Source organism: Salvelinus fontinalis, chromosome 1 (assembly GCF_029448725.1).
Source record: "Salvelinus fontinalis isolate EN_2023a chromosome 1, ASM2944872v1, whole genome shotgun sequence".
Classification (NCBI taxonomy): Eukaryota; Metazoa; Chordata; class Actinopteri; order Salmoniformes; family Salmonidae; genus Salvelinus; species Salvelinus fontinalis.
Genome location: NC_074665.1, coordinates 49,466,457 through 49,488,711, shown reverse-complemented (window position 1 = coordinate 49,488,711; position 22,255 = coordinate 49,466,457). Strand labels below are relative to the sequence as shown.

The following is a 22,255-nucleotide window of genomic DNA, read 5'->3' as shown; positions in this document are numbered from 1 at the left end:
TAGAGATTGGACATTGGCGAGTAATATGCTCAGAAGCGTTGGATGGTGTGCTCACCTTCTAAGTCTGACCAGTAGGCCGCTTGGTCTGCCTCTCCTGCGACGACCACGTTGTATTGGGTCGGCCTCTGGGATAAAATCCCATGTCCAGGGTGGAGGTCCAAACAAAGGATCTGCTTCGGGAAAGTCGTATTCCTGGCCGTAATGTTGGTAAGTTGACGTCGCTTTTATATCCAATAGTTCCCCCCGGCTGTATGTAATAACACTTGAGATTTTCTGGGCTAACAATGTAAGAAATAATACATAAAAAAACAAATTACTGCATAGTTTCCTAAGGACCTGATGCGAGGCGACCATCTCTGTCGGCTAAATGTCTATGCCAAGTTTAGGTTCCAACAGGTCATTGCTGTAGCCTGCAGAAAATTACATCATGATTGTCAAAAAGTTATAAGATAAAAGATTCACACCCGGCGAAAAATCACTACTAAAGGACAATAGACACACAAGCGAGGGTAAATTAGTCAACAGTGAGCTGGCATCATGAATTCAACTTCTTTCGTGTGTCCCGTTTACAGTGCGCAGTGGAGGGAAAGACATGCCACAGTCCTAGCTAGGCTACTAAAATGTTGCAGTCTGGCTTCGGTTTTTAAAGTTTGACCATGAATTACCAAAAAACTAAACCTGCAACAAAACACCATGCAAATGAGAAACATGTAGGCCTATTACAGCAACATTTGATCAGTAGCCTAGGCTGGCTACTCAACTACAAGACATTTTGAGTCCATCATGCAATATTGCTGTATGGTGGAGCCTAACGTTAGCTAGCTAGCTTTTAGGAGGATGTCATGCCATGTCATTGAAGGAGTGGGTGAGTGATAGACTTTCCTCCCTACAGCTAGAGATGCAGGTGTCATTTGGTTAGCTAGCAACAAATATGAATCGCTTTGCTAGCTAGCTATGCTGAACTTGAACAACTGTTATCCAAAGTTAGCATATCTCTTAGTTGTCAATCAAATGTATTTGTCATTGATCGAATGGGAGGGCAGGCAAGTTCCCATTCAGTTGTAAAAACGTGCATGCACTGGCAGGCATGCTGCAGAACGATGAGCAGGCTACTATTACTATCATTTATCAGTGCAATTTCAACTAGCTGAAAAAGTTTGACAGGGTTAATCTCATGTTCCCTTGTTAGATTTTAGCTCATCTCGTTCTGACTAGCATGAGCTAGTTGTTGATCGTGTTGTTGTTGATGTGCATAGGCAACTGAAGGAGAGATAGCCTGCCTTTTCATGATTGTTTGATCAATAGTACTGCAAAGTTCCCAAATGTAAGAGGACTCCCACGGTATTTACCAATTTGCAGAAATCCATTCAGGTGTATTTTGGAGCTTTTGGCGAATGTGTTCTAATGATCTAAAGTTGTGCTGTTGCTACTGCCTGTAAACACACAGTCCAGTTCAAAGTGATGGATGGCAGGTCCATGTGGCAAATGGATTATTTGCATATAGGCCTACTGTAGCTCTCATTGGCTATGGCGCACCGGTCTGCGTAGACTCCATTCCTGGACAATAATTTTTTTTATTCGGTTTTATGTATTGCAGTGTCTACTAATTGTCCAAACGCACAGCCGCTTTCCCATTCTATATTGCTATAGAATTTTCACAAATGTCTTACTATATGTCATTCCCAAACCTATGAATTTATGAAAATGTGAAAATGACCATATCTAAGTGATCGCTTAAAAATATATAGATATTATTCCTGGGTGTGTTTATGATCAGAGATAAAAGATTCCATGTTACTAAACTGCTGTCATTTCCACTTTAAGAGTTAGGTTAGGGTTAGGAGTTAGGTTAGGGTTAGGAGTTAGGTTAGGGTTAGGAGTTAGGTTAGGAGTCAGGTTAGGGTTAGGAGTTAGGTTAGGGTTAGGGTTAGGGGTAGGAGTTAGGGTTAGGGTTAGGAGTTAGGTTAGGAGTTAGGTTAGGGCTAGGAGTTAGGTTAGGGTTAGGAGTAATAGGATTTAAAGGGAAATAAAATGTTTACTCCCCAAAAAATCCAGAAAGTGTGTGTGTGTGTGTGTGTGTGTGTGTGTGTGTGTGTGTGTGTGTGTGTGTGTGTGTGTGTGAGTGAGTGAGTGAGTGAGTGAGTGAGTGAGTGAGTGAGTGAGTGAGTGAGTGAGTGAGTGAGTGAGTGAGTGAGAGAGAGAGAGAGAGACCCTTTACTTTGAGTACTTTAGTGGGGATGCCAGGCTCAGGTTGGCCCAAGTATGAGACAGAGATCAGTTTGTGTTTGAGTGTACGTGCGTGTGCATACATGTGCGCCCACTTGTGTGTGTGTGTGTGTATGTATTGTAACATTATAATGATAATGGGTGACCAGGGAATAATCACCAGAGATAGAAGGGAAATGGGAAAGCAGGAAAAGGAGGGAAGGAAATGAAGGATATGAAGCAGATTATCGGGAACAACATGACAGTCATTTAGTCAGAATGAAATGATGTTGGGATAAGCTAGGAGGGGATTGGGGCAGCGAGGAGAACAAGGAGTGGGAGAGAACAAGAGAAAACGAGAGATAGAAAGTGGTGTCATGACGTTGGCCTCTTTGGGTATAGCAAGCCCCATCCCCCCCATCCCCCTCTCCCTGCCTCTCCCTGCCTCCCCCTTGCCTCCTACCGGCCAAACCCTCCCTAACCCGGACGACGCTAGGCCAATTGTGCATCGCCCGGGAGGCCCATAAGAACAAGTCTTTGATATTAATTACTAGTCTGCAGCTAGGAATTCGGTATCATTGAACGCGAAGAACGACAACCGCCGAAACATCCATTCTACAACAACACGAATGAATGTCACTCTGAACTATCCACTCTAACCACGACAGAGAGAGAGAGAGAGAGAGAGAGAGAGAGGACGGAAACTCTCCAACAGAAACTAACTTTTCAACAGCGATCAAGACGACACACTGAGCGTAAATATATATATTGATTGCAATTGTTCCCGAATTAGTGAGCGTTCATGTGCAAAGGATTAGTATTTCAATTGTTATAATTATCAACTTTGTAGTGTCTCATCTCCGTTGACCCCCACTTCCCCTTTTGTCCACCAAGCCGCGATACCGGTTTAGCCCACTAGGGCACATTCTCCTATCATTTCTTGTAACCATATTTACTTTGTTTGTTTGTTTATGCATTTCTGTGAATTACTTAGTTAGTAATAAATAAATGATTTAAGACAATTGATGTATGGATGACTCATAGTGAAGACTGGGTTCGTGCAGATAACCAACAATTTACGACGTTTGGAATGAGACTAACGTGAGGTAAAATAAATATTTAATTAATCAGAAGACTATTGATCAGATATGAAAATATCTGAAGGGTTATATTGGGAAATTATAACTTTGTAATCTGAATATTTTCCTTGGTGCCCCGACTTCCTAGTTAATTACAGTTACATGATTATTCAGTTTAATCGCGTAATACTAATTACAGAGAATCTTTGATAAAACTAAGTATTCAATTTAATGATAGTAAAGACACGACAGTGGGCAGGGAAAACATTTGGAGAGTTAGAGAAAGAGGGAGAGAGAGGGAGTGGGAGGAGAGCATGATTTAAAACACACTTCCTAGATATATACAGTGCATTAATAAAACAGCTACCACCCCCCCCCCCCCCCCCCCTCTCTCTCTCTCTCTCTCAATCTTTCTCTCTCAATCTCTCTCTCTCTCTCTCTCTCTCACCTTAAAAGCTGTACCATGGCAGGGGAGCTGATGCTATCCTGACTAAATAACAGCAAAGCCTGTCATTTTTAGAATTCATATTCCTTCATTTCTGGGTGATAAATATTGCCCGGTTCCCTCTACCTCACATGTATTATAGATACACCATTACAACTTGTTGACTTACGCGGTGAGGGAACGTTTTGCAGACAACACGAATCAAACGCATCATCATTAGCCACGTCAACGGCAGGCAACCCCACTGATTTAGCTCATCTGGCATCCGCTGGTGTGCCTGTGGGCTTCCAATGAATGGCCCCAGATGGGCCTAACCCCATTATGCTGCCCACAACAGGGAGAAAGAAGCTAATAGCATAATCTAATACTGTCCGATCTCGAGCACAGATTCACCAGAGGGAAGGTACAGTACGTCTTCTCCTGGTCTGCGAGACAACACAACAATTAGTGTGTGTATGTGTGTTTTTATAGCAATGTACAGTACAGTGACTCACCTTCAGCAAGTCTTTGGGAAAGTCGTGACCCTCATTCAGACCCTCCAGGTTGTCAATGAACTGTGTGCAGGACATCCTTTTGCCAATGTTCTGAAAAACATGACACACAGTACTTACTCTATGCTATTAGTCTCTCTAGACCATGGACTTTTGAACTCGTAATAAGGGGCCTCAGTGACTCGCTGGTCTGCATACCCACATCCATACCCAAACATGGTAGAGACCTAGCCTTTTAGGGGCCCTAAGTAAAATTTTACAGCTAATTTCCTGCCATTTTAAACTACGTTTCGATAACTGGCTAAACTAACTACCAATCTAAAGAATTCTCCCACAATTTCTCCCACAATGTACAATGTACCAACGACTGAGCTGTGTCTGTCCTCAAACCAATGTCAGTTTGGCAGAGAGGAAAGGGCGGAGTTGGATGCCGGAAAATCCGTCCAGAGCCCTGCGTTAACATCTCTGGTAGCTAGCTAGATATTTTCAATGAGTGTGTTTCGCAAGTGAGTAGTTTGCATGCGCCATATTTTAGCTTTACCAGCTTAAAACCACTGACTGGCTGGGGCTAAAATTTGCCTAGCTATCCGCGTCTATATTGTGTGTCCGCCTCTGGCATGTTTCCGCGGGGAGCCCCGCCTAGCCAAACTTGTGATTTGTTAGACCTAGCGCTATTGCCCTATCTCTGAGATTTCCGAGACTACTATGCTATAAATGAATATAATCTCTAAAAAGCATCACCAACATCAGTCATCTAAAATATTCGAGGCACAGATTGTCTAATTCGTCTGTCCTTCTGCAGCTCTTTGACAAACTATTATATTAGAATTCATCTCTGAAGGATGTTACAGGGAGAAATGACTTTCAGGGTCCTCATCCAATTGATTTAATCTAGCTGATGAGCTGAGAGTTTTCAGAAGGAGATTGTTTAAAGGACGTCACGCTGCTTGCTTAGCGAGTACCGCTTTCTCCTGATTGGGCTCACACTGAGGCTCAAACACATGACCTCTGCCTCGCAAACAAACGTGGCCGCCCTCCTGAAGCGTCTTACTCAGTCACACCGCGGAAAAGCTCGTTTTTCGGCAGCGCAAGGGGAGACACTTCATGCTGAGGAGTGAGTTCACACAGAGCCCCATCTGCTACTATTGCATTCTGGGAATATTGCTGAAAAGAGATAGTGAGTGAAGATAAAGACGAAGAAGATGCGGGGGACTATGATGATGATGATGATCAGGATGACGCCATTGATGACGATGATGATTTTGAAGAAGAAGATAATGACATTGGTGACGATGATGAATGAGGATGATGGTGATGAAGCACAGAACTATACCAGCCAGGCATCTCTCAATCACCCCTTCCCCTGAGAGAGTGGGTTTCTCATCAAGCCAGCTCTAGCCCCTTCAACCAGACCTGAATATTTCCATATAATATAAACGGTTTCGACTAAACTACCTGTAGTCATCTGTAGAGGCTGCACATCACACCATGCAGCAATAGATGGCCTAGATTTAGAGTTATACTGGAATCCGTCTACAGTTTGATATGGACTGGATTTTATGATAGTGTAGAGCACATTGTAATCAGGAGGCTGGTCCCAGATCAGCTTTCGATAAGTCGGGGGCTTATTTCCCAAAGCTACCACTATACTGAGTCAGTGGAGCTTGGGGGGGAATGGATCTCTGAAAAATGTCGCTACACTGAACTCTACCGTGAACTTAATGACATTTGTATCCCTAACACACACACACACACACACACACACACACACACACACACACACACACACACACACACACACACACACACACACACACACACACACACACACACACACACACACACACACACACACACACACACACACACACACACACAGAACTCGACTTACATGGCCATGCAGGTCTGTGTTTAGCAGCATCAGGGCACAGGTCAAGGTATGAACACCATCTGGATAAGGAGGAAACATGTCAATCTATTACCATGACGACTGAGCTGTGCTATTTCTATAGTAGAAATGAGACAGTGGCGTCCTCTTACCCTCAGAGGGTATGAGTTTTGGGTTACAGTGCAGGTATCTCCTGGAGAAGTGAGACAGCACCCGCTCCCTCTCCTGAGTCTCTCCCATCAGGGAAAACTGTTTGAGTAAGGCTCTGGAACACACAGACACACACATTGAGCAGAAGCACAGTGCTTCTCAACCCCAATCCAGTATCCAGTTTCTCTAGTATCCTAAAGGGTGGCAAATGTTGGTTCCAGCCCAGCGGTAACGCACCTCATTACGCACCTGTCCACCTCATTCAACGACTTAATTAATCACCAAGCCCTTGATTAATTGAATCAGGAGCGTTTTTTTCTGGGCTAGAAACACTAGTCTGGCATATTAGGCTACATTCCCTCAGCCTGCCACCAGAGAGCAGTATTACCATCTACTAACCATTGGCTGGCTAGTTGAACAAGTCAGTCAGTTTGAACCTCTCACCTCAGAGCCTGGTCCACATTAAGACCTGTGAAGTTAAAGAAGTGTAGATACTCCTCTGCAACCTTATGACTGAAGTCATTGCTGGGGAGAGAGAGAGAAACATATAGAAATAAATAGAGAGAGACAGGAAAAGAGAGAGAAAGAGAAAGAGAGGGAGAAAGAGGGAGAGAGAAAGAGGGAGAGAGAGAGAGAACAACGTGTTAATCAGATGCTGGCTTTCCCAGCTCAAACACACAAGGCCATTCAGCCTCTCAGTCACTGCCAGTCACACAGCACAGTTGGTTTGTGTCCTTGAGACGAAGACTTGGGGCCAAAAACTGTGATTCCCAGAGTGCATCTGTCAGAGAGGAGGAATCTCTTTTCATCCTAAACTCCTTTTCATCAGACAGATGGACGGACGGATGGATGTGCAGAAAAGACGGATGTGCAGAAAGATGGACGGACAGACAGACATACAGACAGACAGCTTTTCATTGGGTATGATCATTGTAAGAGTTTAAGATGCGCCCCCCCCAACGTGACATCTTTGGACTAACTCCCCTTATAATAACACTCAGTTTGAAACTTTGATTCCCAGGGTGAATCTGTCAGACAGAAGGAATATCTTTTCATCCCAAATTCCTTTTCACCAAACAGACGGACGAAGGTACAGACAGACAGACAGACAGACAGACAGACAGACAGACAGACAGGACAGACAGGACAGACTTATCCAAGAACACAGCCGCGGAGGAAAACCAAGGGGTCAGACAAGGTCCAGACCAGGTTTAGTATAGCAGAGAGCAAGAGAGAGAGAGAGAGATCTTGGAAATGTTAGCCACATCCATACTAGGCGTTGTCATCGGCAGTATACGCGCTATACATAGCATAGACAAAATATAGCAGCACATCGTAAAGAGAGGGATCGATAACACGAGAAGGCTGGGTGCCAGGTGCTCACTTCTTGCTGAGGTGACGGGCCACGTCGGACTTCCTGAAGCCGTCCAGGGTGAAGAGGCGCTTGGCCAGGCGCTTAGCGGCCTCCCCGTCAGCACGGTTACCGTTGGTGAGGGTGTCGCTGCTCCCCAGTCCCAGCCGCTCACTGAGGTCCTGATCCAGCTCCGAGTCTGTCGCCAGACGAGCCTTCTCCCTGGGGGGAGAGAAAAAGTAAGAGGGGGATAGAGAGGGAGAGACGAGTTAAGAGGGAGAGGGAGGGGGATAGAGGGAGAAAGGGAAGGAGCGGGAGGACAAAGACAAAGAGTGAAGGGAGGTGTGGATAAATTATGATGTAACCCATTTTGTTGTAATTTCTTCACGGCAACACTGTAAAGCTTGCAGCAAAACTGTAAGTCGCTGGTCAGGTCTACTGAAAAGAATAGTCCTGGAACCTTTCCTATTGTAGGCCAATGCTTTCTTCTGGTGTGACACAATGATAATTCAGTACATTAATAAACCCAAATGTGGACCATGTTAAGCATAAACAGGGCACTATAAGCAGAATGACACATTGTATAACCTCCTTCTGTAAATCTATAATTTCCTGCAAATCTCTCTATATCACCCAGTCATTTAGCCCCCTTTCAAGCAGTAGAGGGTTCAGGAGGACACGCCGTACTATATCTCAATTATACTGTGGTAATAGCTTTAAGCATGTTATGTCACCTTGGAACAAGCACAGAGCTTTTCACTTCGAAAAAAAAGTGGAAAATTAAGACCTGTGAGTTCTATCGGTTGATAATACATGGTTTTCGAATGGTAGAAGAGGACTTGAACTACAAGTCTGGACTTCAGCCATAATATGTCATAATAAACTCAGCAAAAAAAGAAACGTCCTCTCACTGTCTACTGCGTTTATTTTCAGCAAACTTAACGTGTGTAAATATTTGTATGAACATAAGATTCAACAACTGAGACATAAACTGAACAAGTTCCACAGACATGTGACGAACAGAAATGGAATAATGTGTCCCTGAACAAAGGGGGGGTCAAAATCAAAAGTAACAGTCAGTATCTGGTGTGGCCACCAGCTGCATTAAGTACTGCAGTGCATCTCCTCCTCATGGACGGCACCAGATTTGCCAGTTCTTGCTGTGAGATGTTACCCCACTCTTCCACCAAGGCACCTGCATGTTCCCGGACATTTCTGGGGAGAATGGCCCTAGCTCTCACCCTCCGATCCAACAGGTCTCAGACGTGCTCAATGGGATTGAGATCCGGGCTCTTCGCTGGCCATGGCAGAACACTGACATTCCTGTCTTGCAGAAAATCACTCACAGAACGAGCAGTATGGCTGGTGGTATTGTCATGCTGGGGGGTCATGTCAGGATGAACCTGCAGGAAGGATACCACATGAGGGAGGAGGATGTCTTCCCTGTAACACACAGCGCTGAGATTGCCTGCAATGACAAGAAGCTCAGTCCGATGATGCTGTGACATACCACCCCAGACCATGATGGACCCTCCACCCCCAAATCGATCCCGCTCCAGAGTACAGGCCTCGGTGTAACGCTCATTCCTTCGATGATAAACGCAAATCCGACCATCACCCCTGTTGAGACAAAACCGCGACAATAAAGAGTACTTTTGCCAGTCCTGTCTGGTCCAGCGACGGTGGGTTTGTGCCCATAGGCGACGTTGTTGCCGGGTGATGTCTGGTGAGGAGCTGCCTACAACAGGCCTACAAGCCCTAAGTCCATCCTCTCTCAGCCTATTGTGGACAGTCTGAGCACTGATGGAGGGATTGTGCATTCCTGGTGTAACTTGGGCAGTTGTTGTTGCCATCTTGTACCTGTCCTGCAGGTGTGATGTTCGGATGTACCGATCCTGTGCAGGTGTTGTTACACATGGTCTGCCACTGCGAGGACGATCAGTTGTCTGTCCTGTCTCCCTGTAGCGCTGTCTTAGGCATCTCACAGTGGGGACATTGCAATTTATTGCCCTGGCCCCATCTGCAGTCCTCATGCTTTCTTGCAGCATGCCTAAGGCACGTTCACACAGATGAGCAGGGAGCCTGGGCATCTTTCTTTTTGTGTTTTTCAGTCAGTAGAAAGGCCTCTTTAGTGTCCTACGTTTCCATAACTGTGACCTTAATTGCCTACCTTCTGTAAGCTGTTAGTGTCTTAACGACCGTTCCACAGGTGCATGTTCATTAATTGTTTATGGTTCATTGAACAAGCATGGGAAACAGTGTTAAACCCTTTACAATGAAGATCTATTTGGATTTTTACGAATTATCTTTGAAAGACAGGGTCCTGAAAAAGGGATGTACATTTTTTTGATGAGTTTGTATCCATCCAAGAATACAAGCTTGGGAACAGTATTTAAAGTATTTAAAGTATGACAGAAACACACTTTACCCAGACTACCAGGACTACAGCACAGCACATTCAGACTTCCTTATTATCACTGAGTCATACACACCTCCACAGAGCAAACAGGCCATTCTATTAGCTGAATGAATGGCTTTGTTACTGAGCAATGACTGATCACCAGACACCCTTGTTTCCTTGTCTCATATGCAGCCTACAGAGGCAGTGGGAGGATTAGAAGGCAGATATTTCCACACTACCTACAGTAGTCTGAGAGGAGAGGAGAGAAGAGGAGAGGAGAGGAGAGGAGAGGAGAGGAGAGGAGAGGGAGTAGAGCTCTTACCTCCGCCTTGAGCTCGAGTGGCGAGTAGGAAGGTACCTATCCTCTCCGAGTGAGCCATGCCAACAGAACACAGAGCTGGCCTTCCTTGTTGTACCTGTCCCCTCCCTGTACGAGTGTCTCAAACTGGTCACCCTATTGACCCCCCCTCTCCCTGTCCTGGCACCCCGGCCTGATCGCATCCCCCTCCCGCTAACCCCTCTACCGCTCCCCTCTACCTCTCTGTTTTTCTCAGTGCCTGCTGGTCTGCTAGCTAGTCCTAGTGCAGTACATCACCTGGATTCTAACCCCATAAGGACTAAGACTCAGCTAGCAAGTCACTCCCTTTAGCTTTAGCTAACACACACAGCTGTATGACGGCACTTTATTTTTCTATTCGCTTTCTTTTCCTTCTCTCCTTTCAGCAAGTTTCCCAAGCTAGATACATTTTGTCCAGCAGTGCCTCTTTCGCTTCTCTTCTCTCTCTGTTTGTTTCTGTTCTATTCACTCCGCTCTCTCTCTCTCTCTCTCTACCTCTCTATGTAAACTTTTGCAACGTCCCCTGCCGACCTTGGGCACTAAGCATGGCACGGAACTTGGCCGCCTTTCACTCAAAATCTCTCCCTCCCTCTCTCGCTCTCACACTCTCTCCCACCCTCCCTCCTGCCTCCTCTCTCACAAGCTCCAATTACTCATAGTCAGTAGGTACATCCTTTGGATGAGGTATACATGCTGTTCACCTCGACTCTTAATGGAGCTATAAGCACACAAAGGAAAACATAGCGGCTTAGTGCCAGGGACAACTCCCATTGATAAACCCTATAGGTGTGTGCTATAATAGAAATATGATTATATTATTAACAAATTACAGTAGAACAAACATTTTTGTTCTCTCTCTCCACAACAACGACTTGGTATCCAGGGAAAGGAATCAGGTTTATTCCTCAACTCCAGACAGAAGGGGGAAAACTTTTTTGTTCCATCCCTGTACACACATACTTGACTCAACTGGTAAACATACTGTATCATCAAGCCTTTGATTACAGTATTTCCATCAGGTGTGCTAGTGCTGGGATTGAACCCCGGTTTAGAAACATACATGGAATAGAGAGGCCTATTGTGAGCACCAGTCATTAATGAGGTGCCTGTTTACTGTAAGCAACTCGCAGGCGATAACCACCATAGCACGCTACAGTAGTGAGCACTAATTGAACAGCCATCACATAAGGCCATAAGAGAATTCCCACTATCGTCAGCCTCCACTTCAACGGTCCATCGCCACACAATTGGCCCCCCTCCGTCTGTCTAGATGGATAGTTCTACACAATGGGCCTCTGTCTAATGGCTCAAACCATCTCAAAAGGGAGATGTGAGGCAAGGAGGGGGGCATGAGGGCTGAAATTCCAACTGTTATCAAAGTATGGAGTGGATAAGACCTCTGAAATATTTTCCCTGGTGTCCTCTTCATGGATTCCTTTCTTGCAGGACTGTGATAGGTGGATCAGTTTGTACAGTAACGGTGGTAAAAATACCAGCACAATGTCAATATTTACCAGACAAATAGAATAGAATAACTTTGTTCTTCACAGAGGGAACTTGGTCAACTACGACAGAGTTGAACTTTTTAAGCCACTATATCCGATTTTGGTTTGGTTTTGTACTGGTCATTGGATGTGCTCCCAGGAAACACTTTGGACTTAAGAGTGAATTATCACTGTCAGTGGGCTTCCAGGGCTTTTCTGGCCCCACACAATCCAGCCACTGTTCTGTTCTGTTCCTCTGGTGTCGTGGCAGGCTGCAGCTGAACAGACTACTGGAAATGGACTGATGTCACCACATTTTGCTGTCACCAGCCCTACGGCCCTACAGACCAGGACTAACAGTGGTGGCCCAGTGCCAATGGTAAACATACATTATGAAGGCTATAAACGCACGCGTACAGTACGCACTCAAGTCTGCAAGCACGCATGCATACACGGACGTACATACACGCACACGCACACGCACACGCAACTACCTTATCTTGAACAATAAACATATGTCTGTCGTGTTAACAGTATGATCACTGAAGAACGCTACTTTAATGCTGTTCTTGCCAACAAATATCACTTACAGTAGACACCACAAGTGGTCCACACATTGAGCTCTAAAAACCCATTGGCATTCTTATCCATATGTTCAGACAGTATCAATCCACAACCTACAACATGGTCCTTTAGCAGCATCTAGTGGTCTGTACCGCAAGGCGACAGTGTCCCACTGCCACTGCAGTGCTGCCAAACACAATTATCTTCCTCTCTCCCTCATCAGCACTGCAGTTCCTCTCTACACTAACAACAAAACCCACCAGATGGTGCTGGGTTGTCAAACCTCTAGCAGATCATTCTCTGTTATTGGTGTTGACGAAAATGATCAACCCTGATTAAGCAGAAGTGTATATTGACCACATGAGAAATAAGAATATTCTCTGCCTAAAATGACAATATTTGCATATATCATAATATATGATGATACATCATCTTAATATTTATATAACAGATCGATCTGGCCACGCAATCTGATTGGTTAAGAGTTCCAGCTATCCTGTTAGTGACAGTAATAGCAAAGCTAGTTGAATCACTTGAATGTACTACCACAGCCACCTGCCCCAGTCAGTACCAGTCACCTGCTCCAGCCATCACACACAACGGCAAAGACACAGACACAGACACAGACACAGACACAGACACAGACACAGACACACACACACACACACACACACACACACACACACGTATAGTCACACATACCAACACACACACTCACACCGCATGCCGTCATGGAAACCAGCGGTACGGTGAGGCAGACAGCCTCCTAGCGACCTTCACTAACAGCTCTGCTCCAAAATCGCACTGCAGCAGGTGCTGTGTCCCAGCAGACAAGCCTAGGACTGGTGCTTTTGGTACTGATATTGTTAGGGGAAGACTCTTAAAAAAGTATATTTTCAATGTACAAATACAGTACATAACATATGCACATTATGATCCTCAGTTATTACGTTGTCCTCTAATACTGTACATGGACAATTTAGCATAATTTAGTGATTGTTGTTTTTTATTTCATCTTAGATTATACCATACTGTATGTTCTGAATAGAAGCCTACCTTTGCTTTACTTCATCAATGAGAGTAACCTCAGACCCACTGGGCAACAACTGGTTGAATCAACGTTGTTTCCACGTCATTTCAACCAAAAATGTGGCAAACTGATTGCATTTGTCTTTTATCACCCAACTTTGAACCTAAATTCAATGACAGGGTGATATGTTTGGTGATTTCATGTTGAATTCACGTTAGTTGACAATTCAACCAAATGTAATTCTAAACTAGACGTTAATATGACGTCTGTGCCCAGTGGGTACTTTATGTCAGCAGCCTATCGGGTCTGGCCTTTCATAAAGTACTACATCAGAGCAGTAGTGATGACATCACTGACCTGTGGAAGGAGAGGGAGGGGTTGCTGCTGTATGACATCACTGACCTAGGGAAGGAGAATGTGGGGTTGCTGTACCAGCTGCTCCCCAACATCCGTGCCCCGCCCCCTCGCGGGAGTGTGTCCTCCGAGCCACTGCTCAGCCTTTCGCTGGAGGGGGCGCGCGTGGCGTCCGAGTCGCCTGTCACCGTGACGATGGAATCTGATAGGCTTGTTCCCCTCTCGCAGTGGGCCAGTGGGGCGAAACTCAACTTGACAATGTGCCGGGCGCTCTGACAGATCATCTGACCTCCCTGGATCTCTGGGGTCAGTGTGGGAAGGTCAAAGCTCAGGACCGTCTGGGTGCTGGAGGTCAGCAGCTCCTCGCTGTCCAGGCTGCAGTAGGATGTGCCCTTGGCGCGATGTGACTCCATTATGCTCTCAAAATGGCGGCTGAAGGTGTCCTCAGTCGGGCCTGCCAGACGAGGCCCCGAAACCAGGATGGGCGACTTGAGGACCGGGAGGTTGTCGAAGAAACTGTCCAATGGCCTAGATGGAAAGAGAGAAATAGGGAAAGAGAATAACAACCAAGAGTGAGGCACAGGAAGGCTCTACTTCAGGGATGTCAAACTAATTTTATTCATTTATTATATCTGGGTCCATATTGTCCATGAGTTTCTAGTAGTAGATAGACCATATGCTTCAAGAGAAAAGTTGAAGTCGGAAGTTTACATACACTTAGGTTGGAGTCATTAAATCTTGTTTTTCAACCACTCCACAAATTTCTTGATAACAAACTATAGTTTTGGCAAGTTAGTTAGGATAACTACTTTGTGCATGACACAAGTATTTTTTCCAACAATTGTTTACAGACAGATTATTTCACTTATAATTCACTGTATCATAATTCCAGTGGGTCAGAAGTTTGCATACACTAAGATGACTGACTTTAAACAGCTTGGGAAATTACAGAAAATGATGTCATGGCTTTAGAAGCTTTTGATATGCTAATTGTCATAATTTGAGTCAATTGGAGGTGTACCTGTGGATGTATTTCAAGGCCTACCTTCACACTCAGTGCCTCTTTGCTTGACGTCATGAGAAAATCAACAAGTTTCCACAAGTCTGGTTCATCCTTGGGAGCAATTTCCAAATGCCTGAAGTTGCCACGTTCATCTGTACAAACAATAGTACGCAAGTATAAACACCATGGGACCATGCAGCCGTCATACCGCTCAGGAAGGAGACGCATTCTGTCTCCTAGAGATGGATGTACTTGGTGCGAAAAGTGCAAATCAATCCCAGAAGAACAGAAAAGGACCTTGTGAAGATGCTGGAGTAATCATGTACAAAAGTATCTATATCCACAGTAAAACGAGTCCTATATCGACATAACATGAAAGGCTGCTCAGCAAGGAAGAAGCCACTGCTCCAAAACCACCATAAAAAAGCCAGACAACGGTTTGCAACTGCACATGGGGACAAAGATCGTACTTTTTGTAGAAATGTCCTCTGGTCTGATGAAATAAAAATAGAACTGATTGGCCATAATGACCATCGTTATATTTGGAGGAAAAAGGGGGAGGCTTGAAATCCGAAGAACACCATCCCAACCGTGAAGCACGGGGGTGGCAGCATCATGTTGTGGGGGTGCCTTGCTGCAGGAGGGACTGGTGCACTTCACAAAATAGATGGCATCATGAGGGAGGAAAATGATGTGGATATATTGAAGCAACATCTCAAGACATCAGTCAGGAAGTTAAAGCTTGGTCGCAAAGGGGTCTTCCAAATGGACAATGACCCCAAGCATACTTCCAAAGTTGTGGCAAAATGGCTTCAGGACAACAAAGTCAAGGTATTGGAGTGGCCATCACAAAGCCCTGACCTCAATCCTATAGAAAATTTGTGGGGATAACTGAAAAAGCGTGTGCGAGCAAGGAGGCCTACAAACCTGACTCAGTTACACCAGCTCTGTCAGGAGGAGGAATGGGACAAAATTCACCCAAGTTATTATGGGAAGCTTGTGGAAGGCTACCCGAAACGTTTTACCCAAGCGAAACAATTTAAAGGCAATGCTACCAAATACTAATTGAGTGTATGTAAACTTCTGACCCACTGGGAATGTGATGAAAGAAATCAAAGCTGAAATAAATCATTCTCTCTACTATTATTCTGACATTGCACATTCTTAACATAAAGTGGTGATCCTAACTGACCTAAGACAGGGAATTTTTACTCTGATTAAATGTCAGGAATTGTGAAAAACTGAGTTTAAATGTATTTGGCTAAGGTGTAGGTAAACTTCCGACTTCAACTGTATATATATATACCACATACCTGTGAAAATTGCACCGAAGCGATAAAATAAACTGTAGTCAAGTGACTGACTACGGTACACTGTAAATGTTTGACCATAGAAAACTACGAGTGGTAAAGAAAAACAATGTCATCAAACTGGTTTGAGAGGTCTACTGATAAGCAGGTTGCTAGGAAGATCTCAACAGGCGGTAGCAGAAAGAGACACACATTCATACTTTTGTACGGGAGTTCTTGCTAGATCCTGCTCCACCAGTGTTCTTGTGGGAGCAAAAAAATGATGACACCAACTAAAAACATTAGCATCTTTGTTCTATTCACAAGGACAGAAGCTAGAAATAGACAGCACTCATAGTGGTCTGTAATGAACATGTGAGGATGCATAAATTGGTCAAAATCCTGTCAAACTTGAAATGTGTGTTTCTGTGTATCTGCGTTACATGAGTGTGTATGTATGTGTGTGTGTGTGTGTGTGTGTGTGTATGAATCTGTATGTGTAAGCATATTTGTGTGTGTGTGTGTTTGTGTATGCATTTGAGTGTGTGTGTGTTTGTGTATGCATTTGAGTGTGTGTGTGTTTCCACGTGTCTATGCGTGTGTCCATCTCACCTCTTCAGCAGCTGACTGATCACCTGCTGCTGCTGCTGCCTCTTAATGTCCCCCTGCATCCTCACTGAGACCCAGCTCACCACCTCCTCCTCGTCCTCCTCGTCATCCTCCTCCTCTTCCTCCTCTCCTTCCACCTCCTCCTCCTCCCCACTCGTTCTCTCATAGGGACAGACACCCAGGGGGCTGCTGCCTGTACCCGACGTGCTTTTCACACTACGGTTACTCCCAAACGCTGAGTCGGCGTCTTCCTGCTCAGCCAATAGCACCTCATCGATGTCGGTCTCGTGGTAGCAGCGCAGGGGCACGGCGTCCAGGTCCGTCTCCGAGTACTTGAGGGTCCTCCGGATGATGCCCGTCTTTGGCGACTCCCCCGCCACCGCTGGAGTCACCAGCTCCACCTCCACGTGCTGCACCTCGTGATTGGCTGAGATGAGGGGGAGGGAGGTGGGGGAGGTGGGGGATTCACTGGACTGGCCACTGGGAGGAGCTGTGGAGGGTTCGATGGTACCTGCCATGATGGAACAGAGGAAGCAGTTGATATCACCGAAAAAGTACAGAAAACTCCTGCGCTACCATGCTAATGTTAATGTTGTTGTTATTGGTTGCTGAACACCGACCTATGTGCGTGTTTTGAACACGTGCTATGATACGTTTCATGCATCACTTGAATCACATCTACAGTAAAGTGTCTATCCTGTGGGAACAGTTAAAGGGTCATAGACAGAGATAAATACTATATATAGCTCTATGCGTGGTATGGGTGGTAAATATGCTCTCACTTTTCTCCCCCCTGCTGGCAGCCTCCTCAGCGGGTGTCCCAAATAGGAACTCCCACTTGGCACGAGCTATCCTCTGGGAGTGGAGGGAGGGGCCTGGGACTGCAGTGCCACTGTCCGTCTGGAACACACACGCAGACATGTACACATGGCAAATTTAACAAAATACAAGATACATTTAGTTAACATTAATATCTTTAAATTAATATTTGAATGCATATACACTCCCCTACATATTTATTTTGATAGTGAAGCTAAAACTTTTAATTAGGCTCAATACTCCATATGAGGCAACAGTACATAATGTCACCTTTTAGTTGAGGGTATTTTCATACATATCTGCTTTACCATTAAGACATTTTGACAAATTCACTTATATGTGTTTTAAAGTAGTCATCCAAAATGACAAATCCAAAATGCTGGAGAATATAGACAAATTAAAAGTTTTAACTTCACTGTACAAATAAATATGTAGGGCAGTGTAAGAAGAGAAATGTCTCACCTGTATCCCTGAAGTGGCAGCCCCTGTCTCGTTGCTCTGGTGGCTGGACTGACTGGACTCTGGGGACACACATTCCCTTTCACCTAGGCTGCCCGTCACCCCGCTGGAGCTGTGCGACGAGGACCCTGCTATGCCAATTTGCTCCCCCCCCCGAGGCTCCTCCACCCTCAACAGGCTTGGCTGCTGCCCTTGTCCTGAAACCTCCTCCCCTTCCCCATCCCCATCCAGGCCCTCGTCCTCCTCTGGGGAGTCCAGCACCACAGGGCCCAGCAGCAGAACCTCCCTCCTCCTCTGCTCAGCCCTCTTCTGCTGGGCCGTGCTCAAGGGCTGCTGACCGGGTCCAGGTCCATGTCTGGGGCTGGACCTGGAGCTGCTGCTCTCCTCCCCTACCAGGTGGCTCCAGGGCTGCCTGGAAGTCCAGCTGACAGGGGCTTCTTCCACACTCTGGCGTATGTAGAGCCTACGGGCCAGCTCGGCACTGTCCCCCCTGTCGAAGCAGGACAAGTCGGCTCTCCTGTCCGGCTCAAAGGACCAGAAATCTCCAGTGTATTGAGGGGGCTGACAGCGGTGCAGCGTGGGGCTGTCGGTGACTCTGAGCTGGGCTCTCAGCAGCCTGGGGTCCCTCAGAGGGGAGCTGGTCTCGGCTGGTGGAAGAAATGGACGGAGGAAGCGTGAAGGCAGGGCTGGGGACACTCCTCCATCCACTACTGCGTCTGATAGGATAGAGCTCTGACCCAGAGCCTGCCCTCCTCCGCGCCGTGTCCCATGATTGGTTAGTGTTGGAGAGTTTGTGTCCTGTGTGCGTGACGATGGTAAAGAGTTTCCAGTCTGGTGAGAGTCAGTGTCGTTCGATGCTGGTGTGTGTAGGCCGTGTAAAGGGATGTTCATCTTAACTTTCTGATGCTGCAAATGTTGCAGATGTGCTTTTGGGACAGAACTGTTGGCTTCTCTGGACATACATCCACAGTTGGGGCTCTCTACTTCGTCTAAAGTGCTGTGCAATGTCAATGAGTTCCTCCTTACCTCTGCTAAAATAGAGGACACTTTAGTAGCCTCCTCAGCTAGCCTCCGGGCCACTTCAGGGCTGTTGGATGGGGAGGAGGGTTTGCTACCACTTAGCTGGTTCAGTACAGTTCCCACCCCTAGTTTATTGCTAAGTTGGAGAATGGTCCCTTGAGGGGAGGAACTGCTGTTACAGGGCTTGTGTACTTGTCTCTGGGTGGCTGGACTCCCTATGATAGCTTTGTCCTGACGTTCCCATTGGTGTGGGCTCTGGGCCTTGGGCCCCATACACAACCTGGGTCTCGAGTTAGGAGACATACCCAGAGCGGCCTGGCTGGCATGAGACGAAAGCTGGTCGGAGGCTGGGCTCCTGGGTAATGGCCCGCAAATGGCCCGGTTTCTATCTGTGTCCATGTCGTGATTATTGGGGAGATTATTGCAGGCGCTGTGGCGTTGGACAGGAGAGCCGCCTGCCCAGGACAGGCAACGGGCCTGCTGGTTGTGGCGGGAGCACCTGGGACTCTGCTCGAGCCCATGGAGGATCTTACTCCTGTGCAGGGGGGAACCAAACCCAAACTCTTCCAGGGCAAGCTGGGTGGCTGCCCTGCCAACGGAATCCAAGACGGGGTGGCGGTGGCTGGGGGAGACTGACGGTTGCTGTTGTTGCTGGATACACCCTGGGGGACAAAACGCTAGTTTGGGACTGGAGCTGCAGGAGGAGCCAGGACTACCTAACCAGATGGGGTCGCTGAGTCTCTTCCGGGGGTAGGAAGGTGGGGACGACCTCTCCTCCCTAGACCTCCTCTGACAGGCAGAGTTCTGTGGGCTCTCCACTGTCTTGACGTTAGCCTTCTCGATGTAGCTGAAGGTGACCACCGAGCGTTTGGCATTTCCCCCCACCCCCTGCCCTTTGGAGGAGGGTTTGTGGGGGGTGGTGGTCCTCCCATTTCTGGAAAAGGCTGGGGAGTGGTTCAGTGCTGCTGGTAAACTCTGCCGCTTGGAGATGCTAGGCGACTGGTTGCCACTGCCTTGGTGGAGCTGGAAGCTCACTGTGTGTCTGGAGGGAGACTGGGTGTGAGTGAAGTTATGGGCTAGGTGGTGCGTTGGAGCTTTGGTAGGAGTCTGACATTTTGTCTGGCAGGTTAGCTTGGACAAAAGCCCAGCTGGCCCATCCTGTGCTGATGCGGAGTTACTCCCAGTCCCAGGACCCTCCACTCCTCCCCCCAAGCCCCCCTTCCCCTCCTGCTCCGGGGCTGACCTTACCTCCACGTACAGATGAAGGACTTTTCCAGACTGGGACATGACCTCACACTCGAGGCCAGGAAGAGAGCGCGAGTGATACAGAAGACAGAGACTGGCCTCCTCTCCTTTTACTAGGGTTTTGTTTGTTTATCTGTTGATGGGGGTGTCACTGTATTTTTAGGACATATTCCTTCCTACTCAGTAAGACTAAGGACATTATGGGCAAACAGAGGACAAACAGGCCCTTAGGACGCCTCCAGCAGATCTTTAGTCACCATACCTGTGAGAGAGGGGGGAGAGGGAGGGAGGGAGAGAGAGAGAAGCTGTAGTGAGAAGTCAAACAGCTTTTCCTCAGATAACCTAGAAAGGTAATCCATAATCCGTATAGAATGCTGTACACTTCAACAGACATAGAGGTGTACTACACACTATCACTTCCAATCATCCAATCTAGACTTTACAGCTTTGAGATAATTGTCTTAATCAACAACAAAGGAAAGCTGCTTTCCCTGATGACTAAATGCCAACCTTCTGGCTCTCTATCGGTTTAACACAGTGTGTAAGATGGCCTAGTGATTGAGAATTACATTTTATCCTGATTGGCTGTTAGAATGACCATCACAGTGTCTATTCTGACAAGACACTTCAAGGAGTCTCAGTTTAGGAAGCTTTAAGCTGTAGGAAATGAAGACTTGGCTTTCTTTAGAGGAATCCATTAGACAATGATGCAGTGGGAGGGAGACTGAGGACTTTTGGCATTGCTTCCCGATATGGCATATCTTTAGTCAAATAAGCGGTGTATTCGAACCTGCCATCACCCTCTTCAATCTCACATAGCTCATATCTGTCAAACGTCTGGAATTCCCTCACAAGTCACATATGGAAATATTTTCTTCTTCAAACATGTCATAACAAAGATCTGTCAGTGTGTCAGCATGTCACACACCAAGCTGTCCCTCTTTCATCACAAAAGTCTGAACACATTAAAAAAATGTTTTGAAACCAAGACTAGCCATATTTAACCATATTTAACTACAAAATGCTTCCAGTTAAGAAATACCTGCTGTCCAACCATCAAAAGTGTTTCCCCGTGTTGCTATGAGAAGCTGCACAGAAACAAGGAGGAACTCAAGTGGAAGAGGGGGACAGATTGGAGCTAAGGCTAGCCTTACGGTAACAGTAGGAGAAAGCGTGTGCATCGGTGGGGGTCAAATAGGACTTAACAGAACAAAGAGAATGTGTTTAAGACTTGGCATCACACACACACACACACACACACACACACACACACACACACACACACACACACACACACACACACACACACACACACACACACACACACACACACACACACACACACACACACACACACACACACACACACACACACAGCATTTTACAAAGACTACTCCTCTATGCCTGCTTACCCCCCCTCTCTGACCCCTACCTCCCTCCACATCAGTTTCATTCCATGCTTAGAGTGCCTTTTGGGTAGTGTAATTTTGTCATAAAAAAAACAATTTATACTTTTAACATTATGTCATAAAGAGCACATGTTCAACTTCATAACAAACACGTTTTCCTAACTCAAGAGGTTAAATGAAGAAATATGACATTAAACTGAAAATTCAAAAGTGACAGGGTTGATCATAACACGGTTGACAATTTCAGCTTAAATCAGCCATAACTCCCCTTGTGACAGGAGGAATGGAAGCGTGTTGGGCGCAACAAGGAGGGACAATGAAATACAAGCCTAGCAAAACATTTGAATTTGTCAAAACACTTCTAGCCTATCTATCTATGGGTAACAGCGTTGGCGCGCTATCCTCGACTCACTCAGTTTTCAACCTCAACACACCAGGAAATGACCATAAAGACTAGAACCAGCTGACCTGCTTTTACAATATGATTTGACAAGCCTATTAGATGTACAATATTTCTTTTGAAAAAAATTACTTTAAAAAAGAATAGTTTCACCATATTAAAACGAGAGTTCAGTTCACGTAACGGGGTCGTCAGAAATTGGGGTTTAGTGGGTCGGACAGAC

At 46.2% G+C, this 22,255-nt stretch overlaps 1 protein-coding gene across 3 annotated transcripts in view; it reads right to left on the bottom strand.

Annotated features, from left to right (window-relative positions):
• LOC129856999 (uncharacterized) overlaps positions 1-22,255 on the bottom strand; it is a 76,859-nt gene that overhangs the window by 49,512 nt on the left and 5,092 nt on the right. For all 3 annotated transcript variants that reach the window (XM_055924862.1, XM_055924854.1, XM_055924845.1), the window contains exons 2-10: positions 17,962-20,485; positions 17,463-17,580; positions 16,684-17,191; positions 13,783-14,307; positions 7,643-7,831; positions 6,703-6,783; positions 6,261-6,373; positions 6,112-6,170; positions 4,224-4,313 (exon numbers count right to left, since the gene is read on the bottom strand). In XM_055924862.1, coding sequence (XP_055780837.1) covers positions 4,224-4,313; positions 6,112-6,170; positions 6,261-6,373; positions 6,703-6,783; positions 7,643-7,831; positions 13,783-14,307; positions 16,684-17,191; positions 17,463-17,580; positions 17,962-20,265 — 3,987 coding nt within the window. In that variant the 5' untranslated portion in view covers positions 20,266-20,485. The remainder of the gene's footprint in view (positions 1-4,223; positions 4,314-6,111; positions 6,171-6,260; positions 6,374-6,702; positions 6,784-7,642; positions 7,832-13,782; positions 14,308-16,683; positions 17,192-17,462; positions 17,581-17,961; positions 20,486-22,255) is intronic.